At 48.8% G+C, this 20,336-nt stretch overlaps 1 protein-coding gene across 6 annotated transcripts in view; it reads right to left on the reverse strand.

Annotated features, from left to right (window-relative positions):
- MYO19 (myosin XIX) overlaps positions 1-20,336 on the reverse strand; it is a 36,260-nt gene that overhangs the window by 3,228 nt on the left and 12,696 nt on the right. For 2 of the 6 annotated variants that reach the window (XM_025996076.2, XM_025996080.2), the window contains 17 exons: positions 15,721-15,853; positions 14,957-15,026; positions 14,324-14,426; positions 13,577-13,673; positions 13,359-13,435; positions 11,048-11,138; positions 10,452-10,623; positions 8,495-8,568; positions 7,744-7,865; positions 7,462-7,575; positions 7,033-7,209; positions 6,571-6,711; positions 5,442-5,549; positions 4,468-4,538; positions 3,308-3,411; positions 1,477-1,643; positions 1,215-1,344 (listed from right to left, as the gene is read on the reverse strand). In XM_025996076.2, the coding sequence (XP_025851861.2) occupies positions 1,215-1,344; positions 1,477-1,643; positions 3,308-3,411; positions 4,468-4,538; positions 5,442-5,549; positions 6,571-6,711; positions 7,033-7,209; positions 7,462-7,575; positions 7,744-7,865; positions 8,495-8,568; positions 10,452-10,623; positions 11,048-11,138; positions 13,359-13,435; positions 13,577-13,673; positions 14,324-14,426; positions 14,957-15,026; positions 15,721-15,853 (1,951 nt within the window). Of the gene's footprint in view, positions 1-1,214; positions 1,345-1,476; positions 1,644-2,164; positions 2,273-3,307; positions 3,412-4,467; positions 4,539-5,441; positions 5,550-6,570; positions 6,712-7,032; positions 7,210-7,461; positions 7,576-7,743; positions 7,866-8,494; positions 8,569-10,451; positions 10,624-11,047; positions 11,139-13,358; positions 13,436-13,576; positions 13,674-14,323; positions 14,427-14,956; positions 15,027-15,720; positions 15,854-20,336 lie in introns of all 6 variants that reach the window. The other 4 variants (XR_011999731.1, XR_011999730.1, XM_072747651.1 and 1 more) reach the window with 4 other exon arrangements.

The following is a 20,336-nucleotide window of genomic DNA, read 5'->3' on the forward strand; positions in this document are numbered from 1 at the left end:
GGGTTCTCTTTTCTGGGAAATCTTCAGTTGAATTTGCTTACTGGCTTTATGAATTCACAAACAGTGACCCCACTGTGCACCCACATGTTGGTAAATGGGAGAACTACTGGATGGTAGACTGATCATGTGGCAGTTTTCATTTCCTTCTCTTGCAATTTCAGCATTTTCTGGTTCTTTTTGGTACAACTGCATTCAGAAAAGGGGCTATTCCGTTCAATATTAACACATTTGGATTCTAGAAAACTAAAAAGTTTAAAGACAGATCCAAATCCTGTTATTTCACCAACGCTTACAGTTTTTTTTTTGTTTTTTTTTTTAAGAATTTTATTTATTTATTCATGAGAGACACAGAGAGGCAGAGACACAGGCAGAGGGGGAGAAGCAGGCTCCATGCAGGTAGCCCAATGTGGGACTTGGGGTTGGGACTCCGAGATCACACCCTGAGCCAAAGGCAGACATTCAACCGCTGAGCCACCTTGGTGTCCCACCAACCCTCACAGTTCTATAATGCTTCCTTATATGATTTTTTATGTCTATACACACAGAAACACATTTAAGGAAGGTAACATCACCCCTGATGTGCAGTTTGGCATCCTGGTTTGAATATCATATTGGAAGTGGTTTTCCATTAAATTTAAAACACTCTTCAGAATGACTTCCTAGCTGCATCATAAGGATAGTCCATAATATAGCCGTGGCTTTACCACTATCAGATACGTGGATTGTTTCTCGTATTTTTATTTTCAAAATATGACTACCATGAACATGGTTCCTATATCTCTTCCTTTGATGAATCAAATCTTGTTAATTTTTGCCTTCTCAAACTCATTACGAGCCCTGGACGCAATAGGTAATGATTTGTCATAGAAAAAAAGGAAGATGGCAAAAACTGCTCTCTAGGTCTGGGAATTCAAGGCAAATTTTTAGCCTCTGCTACCTACAGAGCACACTTATTTGTGGTGTGACCTAGTTTCCACTGAATTGGAGAGACACTCTGGGTGAGGTATATCAGAATTTGAATCCCAGTGCACCATAAGGTCGTGCTGTCAATGTCTTGAGGCTGGGACACACCCTTGGCATATGGGGTCTCAAAGAGCACCATTTCAAAGGAAATCTGTATCATATGGGATCTGCGGCAGCTGACAGTGGCTACACGCAGGCCTGTCTGCTGGCCTGGAACTGTGGCTGTGTGCCCAGAGCCCTGCCCCTCCTACCTGCCTGGATGAGCACAGCGGCCTGCCTCTGCCTCTCCTGCTTGCGGTGCCAGTGTCGCCTCCAGCCACGCTGGATGCAGCGGGCACATTGTTCCAGCACCTGGGCACGTCCATGTTCCAGAAGCTCCAGCTGGAAGGAGGAGTATCCACTGAGGTCCTTGGCCTCTCTTCCCACTGCCCTGAAGTGGTCCTATACTATGTCCTGCTGAGGAGCACGAGGCTGGCTTGTGTGAATTCCCCTCCTTAGCACAAACCAGCTTACCATGGAGTCAGTCATGAACACCTTGGTTCTGCCACAACAAACTGGGGCTGGTGTGGCCTCAGCTGGGTCACCGAGTGTGGCTGCAGCCTGAGACAGAGCTGGTAGAGTGTGGAGGATGTCCTGGAGGAGAGGTTGCAGTGTGGCCGCCTCCGTGCACAGAGACCCTTCTGTAGGATGGGAGACAGAGGTCCCATCAGCTCTTGGTCATCTGCACACTTCTACAGACTTAAGAAATTGGTTCTGGTCTCCCCAATACTCCACAGGCTTCTTTGCTGCTGTTCTTGCCTCTAACCACTTCCTTCATCCTTTTTTGGGGAAGCCATAGGTGACCCCTCTGTTGTTCCTCAGGTCTTGGCTATTCTGAGGAACACTGGAATCCCCACTTGTGACTGTGCCCTGGGCTGGCCTGCAGCCTCCATTCCCATGGGTCCCCTGGGCAAGCTGGCAAAGGGCACTTGGTGGCAGGACTCCAATCTGGAAACCCAAGCTACTCAGCCAGCCTTTGTTCCAAGGCCCCAACATGCTGAGGGCCAAGCAGGGCAGATGGGCCATTCCCTTTGCCCATGACCCCTTAACTCCCTGCCATGTAGGAGAAAAGGGAGAACAAATCCCAGTCCCAGGGAGGCCCAGCAGGTCCCCTTGCTTGACCTCCCGCGGCATGCAGGACTGGCTCCTGTAGAGGATTTACCTGAGGGCTCTGACCACCTTTTGTTGCCCAGTGCCTCTCTGGGGACAGAGGCTGCCAAAGAAGACGCCGTAGACGAGAAACCGCAAAATCAACCAGGGGCGAAGGGGGCTTTGGGGACGAGACAGTGCAGTAGAGCAGATCAGAAGAGAAGGGGAGGAAAGAGGTGGGAGAAAGAATGAAAGTGACAAAACTGTGCCTGAGAGAGGAGGGGAAGCAGAACTGTCCCAGGTCTGACAGGCTCCAGGGTAAGGTTGTGTGTGTGGGAGCACCTACTGCTGGGGTGGGATCCTGCTGAGCAGAGGCCTCACACCCAGTCCTTGGCCTCTTCCTCCACCTGTGTGGAGGGGGAGGGGTCTTATCCTACCAGCTGACAACCTCCAAACTGGGGCCACGTGCCAGACCTTTCCCTTGATTAGAGTTTGCCGAGTGTCTTGAAGACCTCTCCATCGGATGACTCCAGGGACCTGGAGTTCAAGTTAGCAACTTCCCCCAAACCTCTCTTCCCCATAGGCCGGGCACAGTCTGGCCAGTTTCTTCTCAACACTGCCCACTATAGCCACATCTCTAGCTTCTCTTGACTTTGGCCAACATAATAGCCTCACTCCCATGGTCTGCTATGGGGGCCCCACAGTGGTCTCCAGAAAGCACAAGGCTAACATCACTCCCTTCCTCCTCTGAGATGCCTCCATCTGTTCAGAGAATTCGCTTCTCTGATATGGCCTGCCTATCACCCCAGGCTCACCTCCAACTGTTCTCTGCCCTTATGGGCAGGCAAAATTGGCCTGGAGTGCCTCACACACAGTGTTGTTTCCTGCCTACAGGCCTCTGTTCAATTACCTGTCTTGTGGAATGCCCTTCACCTGGTCAATATCATCTGTCCTCAGACACCACTTCCTCTAGGAAGCCTTCCCTGATTCACACCTCCCCAGCACTCCCCACGGCATTCTGTTCCTACCTCTGCCTTTCTACTTCCCCCACCGTTTGTCTTCTTTTAGTCTGTTTCCTCCACTGAACCAAGAACCATGAGGCTAGGGCCATGTTTTACTCTGCTCTGAATGCCCTGCTCCTAGCTCTGAGATGGCCCAGGACAGGTGCTCAGTTAACTGTGCTTGAACAAATGAGTATCAAATGGGCCCCACTCACCTGAGTGCCGTTCATCAGGAGATGGGCTGTGGGGGCCAGAGGATGTGCGAGCACGGAGCCTTCTCAGTAATTCATATCGTTCCACGAAGTTCTGATGAGAGATCCTGAAAGCCAAAGGAGGTAGAAGACAATGAAGTGACTTCATCTATGGGCTGGCACAGAGCTTGGGGCCACAGGGAGTTCCTCTCTGTAATCTACTCAGCAGCCAGGTGAGGCGCTGCCCTGTGTCCACTGAATGGATGAAGTGGTGGTTCTGGAGGGACTACTACAATCACTCATGGGAAGCCAGTAGAGACCATTTTAAACTGGGTTTGCTCTTCCTGCAGCCATGGGCTACCCAAACAAAGGGCTTGCCCTTTTCCTAGGGGATTTGCGGGTTGCTTCCAAAGGGGCTTGCAGGCTTCTCCCCATCTGGATGGCTCCTGCTGCATACAATCAGCCACATCTCTGGTTTCTCTGACACCACAGCCTCCCTTGCTTCCTCCTGTGCAGCCCCCCTTCCCCAGGTCTCTAAACTCCAGTCACTTTAGCATCTTAGTTCCTAAGTTGGGAGCTGTGTGCTTGCTGTTTCTTCCCCCAAACCTTCCCTTCCCAGAGACCTGAGCTGCTTAAAGGGGCCCCTCCCTGTCCAGCCCAAAGATCCTCTTCCCCCATTAGTCTATGGAGCAGCGTTGTTTCTTTTGTAGCACTGTATAGCTTTGTACTTTTTTTTTTTTTTTAATTTATGATAGTCACACACAGAGAGAGAGAGGGGTAGAGACATAGGCAGACAGAGAAGCAGGCTCCATGCACCGGAGCCTGACGTGGGATTCGATCCCGGGTCTCCAGGATCATGCCCTGGGCCAAAGGCAGGCGCCAAACCGCTGCGCCACCCAGGGATCCCTAACTTTATACTTCTTATACTTGTTCCCATAGGAACATATGCTCCAAGAGGCAGAGGCTCACCTTCCTTATTCATTGAGGCTAAAAGCAGTGCCCGGTACAAAACAGTATATGAAAGAGAATGGATAAATGAACAAGTGAAGCCTCTCGAGTTCCAGGTTGACCTCTGTGGACCTGCCTCTTTCTCTTCACCTCCACTTCCTGCTCTGGGCTGGGCAGCTCTCATCACACCTGAATCCCAGGACTGGCCCTGCCCCATGTAGGCTCAGCCCACTCACCGGATAGGGAAGCCAGCAGCACTGATATGGATGGTCTCCACAAGGCCACACGCCTCCAGCTGGCTCAGGACCTGCAAGTGTGGGAGACAGGGTAGGCACCTGTGGCATGGGGCCAGCAGGCCAGATATACCACTCCTTCTGCCCTTTCTGAGGCCATACTGTGGCCCTGGTCAGTATGAACCTGCAGGCTGTCCAGAGGCTTGGCTAATGGGGATATACCCTTTGGGACCTCAAGAACATCTCCCTTCTAGAAAGGGTTCTGGTGGCCCTAGGTTCCTTTTTCTGATGCCTGGCTTCTGATACAGCTGAGACAAGTGCTGGTCCTGCTTTTATCTCACCACTCCCAGTAGTGCAGAGGCTCTGCCTCACCATGCAGCCCAACCCAATTTGTTTTTTATTTATTTTCTGTGGACAACAGAGTAAATCATAGCTGAGAGGGAGAAGAGGTTATATTGTAAAGATTCTTCAGGCCCTGAATGGAGAGATCCTGGCCATAAACCCTCAGGCCAGGGGATACTCTCCAAGCATTGGGCAACACTCATACCTCATTCACATCTCAGAGCCCAGTACCCAAAGGGCAGCTGCTGGCCACTGGCTGCTTTTGTGCAAATTAGAAAAAACTCTACCTCTGGTCAGAAATGGCTGCACTGTGCACAAACTGTAAGGCGATACAGGCTTTCAGCTAATCACAAAGGTCACCCATTCCTTGGGGCAGCTTTAGTCTCATCAGGGAACATGGTTTGGTGAATAGAGCGCAAGATGCAGTGGAGCCTTCTTGGATGGTTCACTGTGCCATGCACAGACCACAGACCATATCTGACTGTCCTACCAAAGCAGGGGACACAAGATGCCCTAATGTGAGACGCAACCCAGGAGATACGTTCTGGTCACTCCATATGAAGGATAATGTTCTATCTTTCACCCCTTCAGGGCCTTGGCCAGATGGAGCTCCCAGCTTTGGTCCAGTGAATTACCTGCTCCTGGAGAAAGATGTGCGCCTGGCCCTGGCTGTTGGGCTTGATACAGCGAATGTAGTGGGGCGTGGTGCTATGCAGAACCTGTAGAAGCTGCTCCAGGGAGGCCTGTTGTGGGGAGACTGGGGTCAGGCAGATTGGGGATGCCTGTGGGCATCAGCTGGGCCCCAGTGACTGACTGCATCAGACATCTGAGGCAGTCCTCACAGCCCTGAGATGGGGATCCTCCCAGGCTCTGGGATGATTATGGGAGGTGCTCACTGAGTTTGAGCACCTCCTGGCCTGCCCTCCTACTGCTCCTCACTTCCACCTCCAGGGACCTTCTTGACCTGTGATCCTACACCTGGTTGCTCTCTGCTCCCCTTCCCCCACTCTCACTGAAGCAATCTTCCTAGAGGAGAATAATCTCAGAAGCCACTGCCATTCATTCAGGCAACAGTTGTTCTCATTAAGACCACCCTATGTGCCAGGACAAGGACATGGTGAGTCTGCTGCTCCAAGCCCAGGGTCTGATGGGCCAGACGTGGGGTTGGCCCCCTGAATGGTGTGTCTGAGGCTAGGCAGGAAAGTGCCCACAAAATCTAGGCTCCAACAAAAGTGCTTCCTCCAGGTGATGATTCAGCTGAGGTCTGAAGGAGGAGAAGGCATCAGCTAGGACAAGGGTTGTGGAGGGTGGGAGTGCAGGGGAGAGAGGCAGAGGCAGGGAAGGGGCATCCCAGGAAGGTAGAGCAGAATGTGCAAGGGCTGAGATGGCAGAAAGCATAAGATGCTAAGGAGGTGACAAATCTGCTAGCCAAGGACAGCTTGAGCAGGAAGTTGTCGAACTGGGAATGGACCAGGACACAGAGGTTCACATAATTACTGCTCTTCCGTGATCACACTATCAGCAGTGGGTGAGAGGCCCTCACTGTCTCCCCCCACCCAAACCCCTAGGCTTCCAATCATGTTAATTATCTGTCAGTCTCCTGTCTCAGTCTTCCATGTGAGACTATCAACCGCATGCAGACTGGGACCATGTCTACTTGACCTGTCTGTTCCCTGGCACAGTACCGATCCTGGGAGGTGCTCAGTAAATGTTTGAGATTGGTGAGTGAGCCAAGCATGTTATACCAGTGCCCCCCAGGCCCACCTTGAACTTGGACACGACGGTCAACACAGGGGCTCTGCTCTGGCCAGAGGGCTGCTCCTCGGGATCAGTAGGAAACAGCACCTTGAGCAGGGGGTCCCAGGATTGCTGGAGGAGCCTGTTCAGCTCAGGGGGGACAGGGTCCTATTGGACAAGGACAAGGGCTGCAGGTAAGGCAAGGCCAGGTGGAGTGTTACCCAGGGCTGTCGGAAAGTCTGCCAGCCCTGCCCACCAGGCCTCCACAAGATGGCTTCTATGGTAGCCCAACTGTGACAGGAGTCATTTCTGAGCAGCTCATGCCTGATTAGCAAGCACCTCAGGCAGGTAGGCCCAAGAGGTGACTCTGGATTCTGGGAAGATGTTCAGGAGAGAGAGAATGCACGACTGGAAACTTCCATGTATGGGCAGCAATGAGTCAACACCTCATTCCATGCAAGCCCCTACAAACCACGGCCCAGCCCTCACCTTGTTCTTCTCTACCAGGCCTGCGGTGTGGTACTGCACCGGCCCTGCATAATGTACCACAATGAAGCTGGGCTCCTGGCTTAGCTTGTTGTGGCCTAGGCAGGGGTTGCCTGCCAGGGCTCTCTCGATGCGTGTCTGGAGCTGGGCTGCACTGCTTGGCCGATTAAGGCGGCATTCCTGTGTGGGATGGGATGGAGTCAGCCACACAGTGAGACACGCTCACCACAACCCTCACAGTCCCCACACCCTGTAGTCCCCTCTGGCAGCAGAGCTGCCATACAGGCATCACAGTGACCCTAAGAGGGAAGGATCATAGGGATTAGCAAGCCCATTTGGCAGATGGAAAGACAGAGGCACAGAGGGCACAGTATAGCCTCCAAGGCCCCAGAAAGGCCCAACTCTGGTGCTCAGCATACTAGCTGACCCCACCTCATTTATAAGGGAGCAGATGCTTATGGGGCTCCCCTCGATGAGATCCAAGCAGGTCTGGTTGTCCTGGTAGTTGACAAATGACCACTCCAGGCCCTCAACTGTGTATTCCTCCTAGGGGACAAAAGTGGGGGTTGGGTGGCAGGAGAAGGCAACTGTGAACTGAGGCCCAGATGGCTCATCCATGGCTGGGCCTCAGTACCACAGCATATTCCAGAAAGACATCAAAGAAGGAACTAAAGGCTCCTGATAAGGTCTGGGAAGGAGCATTCCACTTCTCACCTGTTGAGCCTTTAGGTAGTGAGCCACGAAGTGCTGCTGCAGCTTCTCGTTGGCATAGTTGATGCACAACTGTTCCAGGCTGTTGTTGGGAAAGGACTCAAATCCGTACACATCCAGCAGGCCTGAGAGGATGGGGGAGAGCCCATGGAACTACTGGAGGGGACTCCAGGAGCCCAGGGCAAAGCCTCACACTTAGCAGCCTGGAGATGAAGCTGAATGAGTGTGATCCCCAGCACTGAGCACAGCATACACCCCGCCTTGGGGTGGGGCCCATCTCTACTTTGCAAAGAGCAGGAAGAGCTGAATGAGGTTTGAGGGGCAGCCTAGGGAACATTTTCTGTGTCCAATTCAGTTTGGAGGGCCTTGATCTTACCAGCCCAGCTGGTATCTAGCATTCCACTGTCCCTTGAGTCAACTTCACATCTCTGAGCTTTACTTCCTCCCCTACCTGACTATCCCACCCTAATTCCAACCATGTTAGCATGTTCTACCAGCCTATTTTGCCTATCCCCCTACTGCTCTTCTGAGGCTGGAGATGGGTGTCAGGAGAGAGGATGGGCCCTCACAGACAAGGCACCATCTGAGTTGGCCTGGACTCAGGCAGACCAAAAGCACAGAGATGTTCTGCCCAAACACTGGTAGATGAGGAGATGGGGGTGCAGAGAGGGGAAAAGAGCTGCCTGAAGTCACACAGTGGACTCCACTGTTCTTTTTCTGAAGGAGTGCTCCCGGAAAGGTGAGCCCCTGCTACCTATGAAAGTGGTCCAGGAGTCAGGGTCTGCACAGATGCTGCTATTGATCACGGATACCAGCCAGTCAAAAAGCCTGTTGGGGTGGGAATAGAGGGAGAGAGGACTCTGGTGAGAGGTCAGCTGAGCCTGAGGGTGGCAAGATTGCTCCTCCAGCAAGGGTGCCACACTGAACAGCCTGTATCCCAAAGGGTCAAACCCTTTCCCATGGTTTCCCTGCCCATCCTGGCTTGCCCTACTACAAATGCAGACTATGGCTGTGCCTGTTTCTAGGTATACATAAACCTGACCTGTCTTTTCAGCAAGACAGAACACCGGACTGGACTGTGGGGCTAGATAGGGAGTAGGTCTCCAATTGGCTGGACACCCAGCTGGTGTCTTGACTAGAAGGAAAGGGGCTGATGAGCAGGTCTGAGCGGGGGCTGTAAAGCCAAGTTCATTAGACTCCCCTGCAAAAGTAGACCTGTGGTACCTAGAGCTCAAGACCCTGCCACATCCCCCCACTCAGTCCCATAGAAGTGGGCTCCGAGTCACTTGAGGGCAGGTGGCATCCTGTGCTCTGGGCCATCCCCACCCTGAGAAGATGAGGTCACTTTCCTGGGGACATGTACAGTACCATTAAGGAATCTTTTTTTTTTAAATTTTATTTATTTATTCATGAGAGAGAGAGAGAGAGAGAGAGAGAGAGAGAGAGAGAGGGAGAAGCAGGCTCCATGCAGGAAGCCCAATGTGGGACTTGATCCCAGGTCTCCAGGATCACGCCCTAGGCTGAAGGCGGCGCTAAACTGCTGAGCCACCTGGGCTGCCCTAAGGAATCTTTTTTTTTTTTTCCTAAGGAATCTCTTATAGCTTTTCTTAGCGTGACTGTTCTGGAACTTACTGCAACCCAGTTGCTGGTTTCTGTTTTGCCACAGGGGCTTCAAGAATCCATGTGAGGTACTAAACACAAGTGATACAGTGACCCGATGTCTATCCCGTATGAAACGTTCTGCTTCACACAGACAGGCTCACTCTGCCTGTGGTCGTCATATTTTATTTTATCTGCTTATTTAGCAGTGACTTGACACAAAGGCTTTAAAAATCTTTGGCTTGAATTCAGCTTTGAGGCAATGGGAACGGAGTTTCTTGCTGAGCTGGGGCCAGTCTGAGCCCAGCTGCCCTGGGCCATTTTCATCTCAGTGATTTTATTCCCTCAGTAGTGCCTCTCAGGCTCTTGGCTCTTCAAGCAATTCATGAAAGCAGGGGGACCCCCTCTCCCCAGTGCCCAAATTCCCATAAGCACATGCACACACATACATGTGTTCTGTCCCATAGTTTTGAAGGATTGTGAGCCACCTGACACCTTTAGTTGGTACCCTGAAGGTTCTCAGAACCCATGGTGAGAAATCACCCCACATGGCCAGAGTATGGAGATAATCAAGTAACTGACCAGGAAAAACCCAGGACCCCCACTTTGGGCTCCCACTTGCTGCACACTGTGTTGTCCAAGACTGTGGGCCAAGCTTCTAGTTCTATCAATTTCCCCAGGTAACATAAAGAGATGAAGTACAAAGACACATAGAGACAGAGAAGCCTATTCACCTACAGGTCTAAACCTGGAACTCTGAGGGCCTCAGATCACCTTTGGGGTCTGCTCTGCCAGTGGAGAGCTAGGCAGGCTTTCCTCACTCATTGCCAAGGGCAAGGCAGACTCCTATACGTTAATAATGAGCCAAATCTAGCCCAGAATGTGGCAACCTCCCCATGCAGTGTACTCTGGAATTAAGATCAGAGGCCTTGCTCAAGGAAAACCCAGGAGCCACTCCCTGCTATCCCCAAAGGTCTGGGAAGCAGGGAGAGAAATGCATCTGCTTTATCTCAAAGCCTTCGCCATGAGTCTGGGCCTACTGCCTGATGCTATCTGGACCAACACCAGATGGGGGGAGAACCTGGAAGGAGGGCAGGGCCCAGAGTGCTCACCGTGCATAGACTAGTTTGGCCAGACAGTCCCTGCGTGTGTCACACTCAGCTCGGGAGCAGGGCTTCCGGAACACTTGCTGCTGTCTGCCCGCCCTGATGGTTCTAATCTGCAGTGTCTCTAGCAGTGGGTCTTCTGGAAGCTGCAGCAGTGAGGCTGATGTCCTGATAGAGCCTGAGAGGGACAAATCACCCTCCATCCAAAGAGCCCTCTTCACAAGACAATGTAAAGTCATCACTGGAACCATGACCTATCCAACGGGACTGAATAAACCTAGGTTCTGGTGCATTAGACTTGCCCAAGGTAGAGGCAGGACTTGAACCCAGGCCTTCTACATACCAGTCCATACTGCTACATGTGGGACAAATAATTTTATAAACCCTCTTATTCTCAACTGCAAAACACAGATGCTGCTGTTTGCCTCACCAGAGATGGGGGTGAGTAGTAACATCCATGGTTTCATCAAGGGCATTGCACTCCAAATTTCACCCTCTGGCCACCCAGACCCACCAATGTCGGCCTTTTTCCAAACGGGGTGTGCCCTGCTCCCTGGGTGTGTGATCAAAGCCTGAGACACAGGCCCCCACCCTATCCTCACACTTGGCATCACCCATCAGCTGGCAGGGCTGGGCTTCATCCTCAGAGTCAGCAAACCGGATGTTGCCGAGGTGCAGCAGTCCAGCCAGGACCTGAGCGGGCGGGAGAGGACAGACACGATGTAAGCTCTTTCTTAAGGGCTGGAGCCTAGCCCGGGAAGGGCCCCTCTCTTGCTGAATATAATCACGATTAACAGAATAATAATAGAAGCTCCTAACTGATGCCCATTTACTACAGCACTCTGCCAGGCACAATTCTAGACAAGTTACATGCATCACTTTGTTTAATCTTTTCAATAGTCAGTGAGGAATGTGCTGTAATGATGCCTATGACAGAGGTGACAAAGGTAGTTAAATCATAAGCCTACAGGGGTCCTGGCTGGCTCAGTGAAGCATGTGACCCTCAATCTTGGGGTTATGAGTTCGAGCCCCACAGTGGGTAGAGATTACTTAAAAAATAAGTAAATAAATAAAATCTTTAAATCACAAGCCTATAGGCTACAGACTTGGTTAAAGACAAAAGCAGGGGGCAGCCCAGGTGGCTCAGCGATTTGGCGCTGCCTTCGGCCCAGGGCCTAATCCTGGAGACCCGGGATCGAATCCCACGTCGGGCTCCCTGCGTGGAGCCTGCTTCGCCCTCTGCCTGTGTCTCTGCCTCTCTCTCTCTGTGTCTCATGAATAAATAAATAAAATCTTAAAAAAAAAAAAAAAAGACAAAAGCAGGGTAAAAACCCAGGAAGTAGGGCAGCCTGGGTGGCTCAGCAGTTTAGTGCCACCTTCGGCCCGAGGCGTGATCCTGGAGACCCGGGATTGCGTCCTACATCAAGCTCCTTGCATGGAGCCTTCTTCTCCCTCTGCCTGTGTCTCTGCCTCTCTCTGTGTGTCTCATGAATAAATAAATAAAATCTTAAAAAAAAAAAAAAAAAAAAAAAAAGAACCCAGGAAGTCTGATTTCAGATGCCTCCCAGGGCAGCCAGTGGGGCTCCTAAGTCACCCAATGACCGTCCCTGTACCTCCCCTTCTCTAGGAGCAGACTGAGAACACCACTCCTGTTACTACCTATGGGCCAGGATCACTTCTGTGTGGCCAGTGGGGGTTTGGCCCTGGCTCCCTCTGGCTTTTTCTCAGCACTATTGGGCTTCTGACAGCTCAGCCTGGGGTAGGATCTGTGATTTTGGTCTCTGTACAGTGGTTCTCTGTCAGTCCACATTGTACAGCGGACTCTGCACTCACTGATCCACATGGTTGAGTCCCCTGGGGCTGTAAAGCAAGACTCATAGGTCCAGCAGCCTGAAAACCCTTAGACCTTTATCAAGAGAGCAGGGCCTCTCCTACCATTCCTGTCTGGTCTCAGGCAGGGTGTCTTTACATGCTATCAGCTTTGCCACAACTTACCTTGGCAGAAGACTGCTATGCCTAATGGGTGGAGGGTCAGGACACTGCCAAACCAACACTGCTGTCCAGAACCCTAGTGTTGTCCACTTGCCCTGGCCTTGTCCCCATGCGCTATCCCTCTGGCCAAGCTCTGACCTGATGGTGCCTCTACTGGACATGATCCCCTCCATGCCTGGGCAGCCCCCATCTAGAGGTAGAGGTCACTTTGCACAGCACAGCCATCTTCCTGCAGAGGCTTCCCTGTGTCTGCTGCCAGCCTATCCTCTATATCCCCTCCTGGTGCTCTGGTGGGTAAGGAGGTGATGGGGCAGGGAGGTAGTCAGCCCTGTCAGCAAAGACAGAAGGGGGAAGGGAGGCCACCAGTGGGATAAGAGGGGCCCAGCTCACCCGGGTCAGTATTCTACCCAAGAGGAGGGAAAAGTTCGAAGTCGAAATTACTACATTTGGTACAAACTGTCACTTAGTGATGTCTGACCTTGAGGTCACTTTACCTCTTAGTTTTCTAAATTATAAGAATGGGAAAAATCTCCATACATGCAGGACTATTGAAAAAACCAAATGGACTAAGAGGTATGAACATGATTTCAAAATCTGAATACACTAGACAAACCTGTGATAGCATTGCTTCTCTAGTCTGATCACTGCATTAATAACTGACTTGGGCACTTGCCCCCTGCCCCCCACACTGTGTGAGGTTTTGTACCACAGCACTGTATACTCAATCACTGTCCTCTATGCCCTGTCTGCCGTGATGCCCTGTCCAGGCTCAGAGGCACAGGGGGCAGTTGACTCCCTAGAGATTAGACAGTGGGGATTAAAGTCCTAGATCTACAGAGTTCAGAAAAGGGAACTATGAAAGTGGCTGCCCATTTGTCACCTCTGCCAAATAAATAGAAGAGGTGTGTCTTTTCTTCTAACCTGAAAGATGTTGTTCTGAGTGGGGTTGTCGATGCCCAAATGAAGCATGGCCTCTCTGGTCACCTCGAAACAATCCTCTGAAAAGGAATCCAAGTCACAGCCCAGTGTCAGGACCAGAGGTCAGCAGGGGCATCGAGGGGTGATGAAGGCAGGCCCTGTGTAGAGGGTAAGTGGGTACTGATGGGCCAGCCCAGGGTGCTGGACAAGGCTCCCCCTACCTTCCAAGGTCCTCTCTGGGTTGGGCAGCCAAGAGAAGGCTGCTCCCTCGGGGAGGTGCCACTGGAGCCTCTCGTCCGTGCTGGCTCCTTTACAGATCTGTGGGGAGGGGTGGGCGGGTGGCTGAAGTGATGGTGTAAGGAAGCTCAGGCCTGCATAAGCCTGGGGTTGCCATGAGAGGAGAAATGCTTTGACATCACAAGGCTGAGAGGTCCCTGAACAGAGCCCAGGGCAGGCCCAGGGGCAAAAGCCACAGCAACAGTTCTGAATGTCTCCAACCTGATGCAAAAAAAACCTGTTGAGGAGGCCTGTGGTCTGATGAAGAAAGCATGACTTCTGTTTGAGGAGCCCCCAGGTCCCATCTGAGAAGGGAGACATACTATTTATGTATGACCCAAAGTCTGATGGGAAACACATCAGACACAGCTCTAGCAAAGCCCTCATTCTGTTGGAGATAGTTGCCATTCTAAGAGTCCTCAGTCTAATGAGGGTGACACAGTCCCAGTCTCAAAGACTTTTTGGTCTGATAGTGAAAGCAAATGCATCTTCATGTCAAAACCATCCTGGGAGCCAAGGTCCAGCGTGAGGCAGAAGTGTTGCATACAGTCTGTAGGAGTATGTGGTGGCATCACCAAAAGCCAAGTGACAAGGCAGGCCTGGAACATGGTGGAGCTGGAGAGGAGGGTTTGGAGGCTCAGACCCATCTCCACCCTAAATCTGGGCAGCTGGGGGCCCAGCTTGACACAAACCTGGTAGAAGATGTGGAAGTTCCTCTCACTGGAGGCCTGGCAGGCCACTCGAGTTTTCTCTAGGAGGTACGTCTGGACTGCAGCTCCAGTCATCTGCTGGGCCCTGAGCACAAGCAGATAGCCATTTAGTAAGTACTTACTGTCTGCCAGAATGCAACCATGCCACTCCCTCCAAAGCTCTTCCACTTAGCCAAAGTGGGTCTTGAGGACTAGGGACCATTCAGCAGGTCCTTGGATGATCTGGAACATTCCCCTGTGACCAGCTCCAGTGGACAGGGCCAACCCCTCTATTTATCATTTTGTCCCATCTCAAGGCAGAACAGAAGCCCCAGGTTCAAGCTCAGGGGTATAGCCCAGAGAGGTGGTAGTTTAACTAAAAGTCCCTGAGCAAGGGTAGAAGCCAGGAGGAACTCACAGGCCATGATAAGCACACTGCCTCAGTGTCCCTAAGGCTGGGAGTTGCTAGAATTCTCCAGGTTCAAAAATCACCCTCGGGTTCATTTATCCCACAAACATCACATGCCAAGAGGAGAAGGGTTCTGCCACAGGTGTAGCCCAGGCTAGAAACTGCCCTGGCCACTTTCAGACTCCCCATCCCATCCTCCCATCAGCCAGAGGGGCAGTAGTCATTACCTGTTCAGCTGGAGCTGGATGAACTTCCCAAAGCGACTGCTGTTGTTATTCCTCAGTGTGCACGCGTTCCCTACAGATCACATACCTATGTTTATAGCACTCCCCCATGTTGACAGGGTCCTCATGGACCAATGTGGGCGGGGGGGGGGGGCATGTTTCTATCAAGTCACTGAATGGCCCCTCTGTGAGTTTCCATGTCACAGAGGGCAGGACTAGGGAATGGGCACCTGGGCTTCAGCAAACGTGTTTCAGGAGAGTTAGAACTTTTTGGCGATGAATGGAATAAGCAAGTCTAGGTTGTCAGGGAATGTCTTCTTTGAAGAGAAAAGACCAAAACCAACCAGCTGTCACTGAGTGAAACAACATCTAGGTACAACAGACCTATCTCCAGCATGCATCTGGGCAGCTGTGGGCCCCGCCTGACACATCTAGGCTGGAGTCCCACATAGACACTAGCTGATGAGTATTCTTAGTCAAGTCCCCTTCTTCTCTGAACCATTAGAAAACCATATATAAGAACAGGATTTGAACTAGGTGAGCCACGAGGTCCTCTCCAGCACACCATTACATCTGCCTAGGCTAGAGAAGTGGATGACTCTAATAGAAGGAGGCCAAGGGGACCTGGGAGGAGGTTGAGGGTCCAAGGTAGTGAGTGAGAAGGTCTCATCCTCCAGCTCCCAGAGATGGACTCAAAGGACTACCCCTCTCCCTGGGAGGTCTGAGGAAATAGAATTGAGGTACTGAGCAGAGGACACTGAGCTCACCAAAAGCTTCCATGACAGGGTTGGAGTTTAAGATTCGCTGCTCGATCCTCTCTGCGATCTTGTGGCTCTCCCAGGATGTGGGTGAGGCAGCCACCACAGCGTAGAACTTCATCAGGCAGCGGGATGTCCATGTCTGCAGCAGAAACAGCCGTGTGAAAAAAAAAAAAAAAAAAAAGAAAGGGATCCCTGGGTGGCGCAGCGGTTTAGCCCAGGGCGCGATCCTGGAGACCCAGGATTGAATCCCACGTCAGGCTCCCGGTACATGGAGCCTGCTTCTCCCTCTGCCTGTGTCTCTGCCTCTCTCTCTCTCTCTCTCTCTCTCTCTGTGACTATCATAAATAAATAAAAATTAAAAAAAAAAAAAAAAAAGAAAGAAACAGCCATGTGGGAGCAGTGTCCCCGTTTTCTCCCACCACACCTCAGGATATGGTACCCACTAGACCCCTCTTCTTCACCAGGCACACTGCTGCCCACCTGGGGGGATGTTTTCAACTGTGTCCTTGGACAAGGCACTTCCCCCATCTGTGAAATGGAGTATGGGGGGTTTGCTCACTTTTGCTGCTCCTAGTTCCAGAGGACACCTTTAAAAAATGAAGGAAGCTGGGATAGAAAAGAGACAACCCATCTTGACCTGGGCAGGCTACTCAGTGTCTCTGAGGGCTCACAGGAAATAATGACTACTCTGTGGCAGACACTGAGCTAATAAGGATGCTTTCTGCGCATTTTCTTACTACACCTATTGATGCAGGTGCCAGGACATACCTGTCTTCAAAATGAAACTGAGGCAAAGAAAAAATTTTAATTCATTGAAGACCATACATCTAGTAAATGACACAGTTCTGATTTATACCCAATCTAATTAGAAAATTCTCAATTTTTTTTTATTTTTAATCAGTTGAAATGAGGCACATTTTCATTTCCAATTGTTTGTTGCCAGAACACAGAAATAAAATAGATTTTTACATACTGACTTTGTAACCTATTACTTTGCTTAACCCTGTGTGCTTTTAAGTTGTAGTAACTTTTGTAAACTTTCAGGTCTTTTTATGAGGTAGGAGATGTTCCCTTCTATTTTCTGAAAGACTGTGTAGAACTGGTGACATTACCTCCTTAAATACTTGATAGAATTCACAAGTAAGCCACCTGGGCCTGGGGCTGTCTTTGTGACCAGGTTTATTATTATGACTTCAGCACCTTTCATAGATAAAGGCCTATATATTTCTTCTTGTGTGAGCTCTGGAAGTTTGTGTCTTCCGAAAGATTTCTCATTTCAACTAAATTGTAGCATTTATTGGAATAAATAATCTCTCATCAATCTATAGGATCTATAGTGATATCTATTGTCTTTTTTTTTTTAAGATTTTATTTATTTATTCATGAGGTGGGGGGAGAGGGAGAGGGAGGAGAGGGAGAGATAGAGAGAGAGAGGCAGAGACACAGGCAGAGGGAGAAGCAGGCTCCATGCATGGAGCCTGATGCAGGACCTGATCCCGGGACTCCAGGATCACACCCTGGGCCGAAGGCAGGCGCTAAACTGCTGAGCCACCCAGGGATCCCCTAATACCTAATTCTTTGATTCCTAATATTGGTAACTTGTGAATTTTTCATTTTTTAAAGTTTGACTAGGATGTTATCAATTTTATTAATCTTTTAAAGAAATGGCCTTTGAGGGCAGCCCTGGTGGCGCAGCGGTTTAGCGCCGCCTGCAGCCCAGGGTGTGATCCTGGAGACCCAGGATCGAGTCCCACGTCTGGCTCCTGCATGGAGCCTGTTTTTCCCTCTGCCTGTGTGTGTCTCTCTCTCTCTGTGTCTCTCATGAATAAATAAATAAAAATCTTAAAAAAAAAAAAAAAAAAAAGAAATGGCCTTTGACTTCATTTATTATGTTATTTTTGTTTCCTATTTTATTGATTTTTCACTTTATTTCCTTCTATTTTTATTTTTATTTTTAATTTAAATACTTATCAGGTGACAGTTCAATGTTGGTTTCAGGGGTAGAATTCTACTGGTTTCAGTAGAATTCATTTACTTACAATACCCAGTGCTCATCATAACAAGTGTCCCCCCACCTCCCTCCATCAACCCTGTTTTTTCTCTACCTTCAAGAGTCTCTTATAGTTTGTTTCCCTCTCTTCCCACACCTCTCCCATATGTTGTTTTGTTCCTTAAATTCCACATGGGTGAAATGACATGGTGTTTGTCTTTCCCTGATTGACTTATTTTACTTAGCACAATATACTCCAGCTCCTTCCTTGTCATTGCAAATGGCTAAGATTTCATCCTTCTTGATGGCTGAGTAATATTCCATTGCATATATACACATCACATCTATTTTCTTTTAATTTAAATTTTAGGTAGTTAACATACAGTGCAATATTGGTTTCTTTTATCTCCTTATTTTGGGTTTATTCTTTTTTCTCCTACTTGTTTAAAGTGGAAGTTCAGATCATTAGAGTTCTTTATTCTTCCCTAATTAAGCATTTAATGCTACAAATTTCCCTCTAAGCACTGCTATTGTTTCTAAAGATTTTGATATGTCCTATTTTCCTTTTCATTCAGTTCACAGTATTTTCTAACATTCTTTGTTTATCTTTGCCCATAAGCTATTTAGAAGAGTGTTAATTTCCAAATGCTTTGGATATTTTCCAGGTATCTTTATTACTTATTTTTAGCTCAGTTCTACGCAGGATAGAGAACACAGTTTGCATGATTTTAATCTTTTCAAATTGAGATTTAATGGCTCAGAATGTGGTCTGTTGGTGAGTGGATCACGTGTACTTGAAAAAAATGCTGAAATCTCAAACTATAATTTTGATTTTATCAATTCTTTCAATCCCAATTTTTGCTTCATGTTATTTTGAAATCGTACACAGTTAGTATTATCTTCTTTTTTTAAAGTGTTATTTTTTTTCAGTAATTTCTACAGCTAACATGGGGCTTGAACTCATAACCCCAAGATCAAGAGTCACATGTTCTTTCTGACTAAGCACCTACCCCTAAAATGTTCTTTGTTCCATACCAATATAACTGCTTCAGCTTTCCTTTGATTAGTGTTGGAATGTATCTCTTCCCATTCTTTTACTATGAACCTACCATATAATTATAGTGGGTTTCTTGAAGACTTACAACTTGAGTCTTGCCTTTAAAAAAAAGTAATCCAAAAAAAAAAAAAAAAAAGTAATCCAAGGGACGCCTAGGTGGCTCAGTGGTTGAGTGTCTGCCTTTGGCTGTGGTCATGATCCTGGGGTCATGGGACAGAGTCCTGCATTGGGCTCCCCACAGGAAGCCTGCTTCTCCCTCTGCCTCGGTCTCTGCCTCTCTCTCTCGTGAATAAATAAATAAAATCTTAAAAAAAAAAAAAAAAGAAAAAGAAATCCAATCTGACATTCTTTGTCTTTTAATTGGAGTGTTTAGTCTATTGTCATTTAATGTAATAATCACTATAGCTAGGTTTAAGTCTACTATCTTATTTCTTTTTAAAGATTTTATTTATTTATTCATGAGAGACACAGCAACCATACCCTGAGCCAAAGGCAGGTGCTCAACTCCTGAGCCACCCAGGCGTCCCAACTGTCTTATTTCTTTGTGATTTGTTTCACGTGATCTTTGCTACTTTTTTCTTCTTTTACGGCTGAGTTTAGTACTTTTATGATTGTATCTCCACAGTAAATTGTTACTATCTTTTGCTTTAGAGTGAATTATCTTAAAGATTTTTTTTTTTTTAAAGATAGTGAGAGAAAGTTGGGGGTGGGGCAGAGAGAGAGACTCTTAAGAAGGCTCTATTCCCAGTGTGGAGCCAGACATGGGGCTCAATCTCACAACCATGAGATAATGACCTGAGCTGAAATCAAAAGTCAGATTCCCAACCAACTGAGCCACCCAGTCCCCCTGAAGTGAATTATCTTTTAGAGATTAAAAAAAAAAGATTAAAAATAAGATATCACATCCCAATGCTCTTTACTCCTTTGTATCAATCCAAATATTCACCTAGTTTCATCTTCCTTTGGTCTAAAGAACTTCCTTTAATGTTTCCTGTAGTATAGGTCTGTTAGCAAAGAATTCCTTCAACTTTTGCCCGAAAGTCTTTACTTTAGAGTGAAATAATCTCCATGTCCAATGTGGGGCTTGAACTAACAACCCTGAGATCAAGAGCTGTATGCTCTACTGACTAAGCCAACCAGGCATCCCTTGTTTTCATTTTTATAAAGATATTTGACATTTTTGCTGGTAATTGAATTCTAGATTGATAGAGACTTTCTTTAAAAAAACAAACAAGGATTCCTGGGTAGCTCAGTGGTCGAGCGTCTGTCTTCAGCTCAGGGCATGATCCCGGGATCGAGTCCCGCATCAGGCTCCCTGCATGGAGCTTGCTTCTCCCTCTGCCTATATCTCTCCCTCCCTCTCTCTCTCTCTCTCTCTCTCTCTCTCTGTCTCTCATGAATAAATAAAATCTTAAGAAAAAAAAAAACTTTTTAAATTAAGCAATCTTTATGACCAAAGTGGAGCTCAAAGTCACAACCCTTGAGATGGAGTTACATGCTCTACCGATTGAACCAGCCAGGTGTCCCAACAGATATTTTCTTTCAGCACTTTAAAGATGTTGCTATTACTTTGGG

The sequence above is a fragment of the Vulpes vulpes genome, chromosome 2, assembly GCF_048418805.1.
Source record: "Vulpes vulpes isolate BD-2025 chromosome 2, VulVul3, whole genome shotgun sequence".
NCBI classification, from domain to species: domain Eukaryota; kingdom Metazoa; phylum Chordata; class Mammalia; order Carnivora; family Canidae; genus Vulpes; species Vulpes vulpes.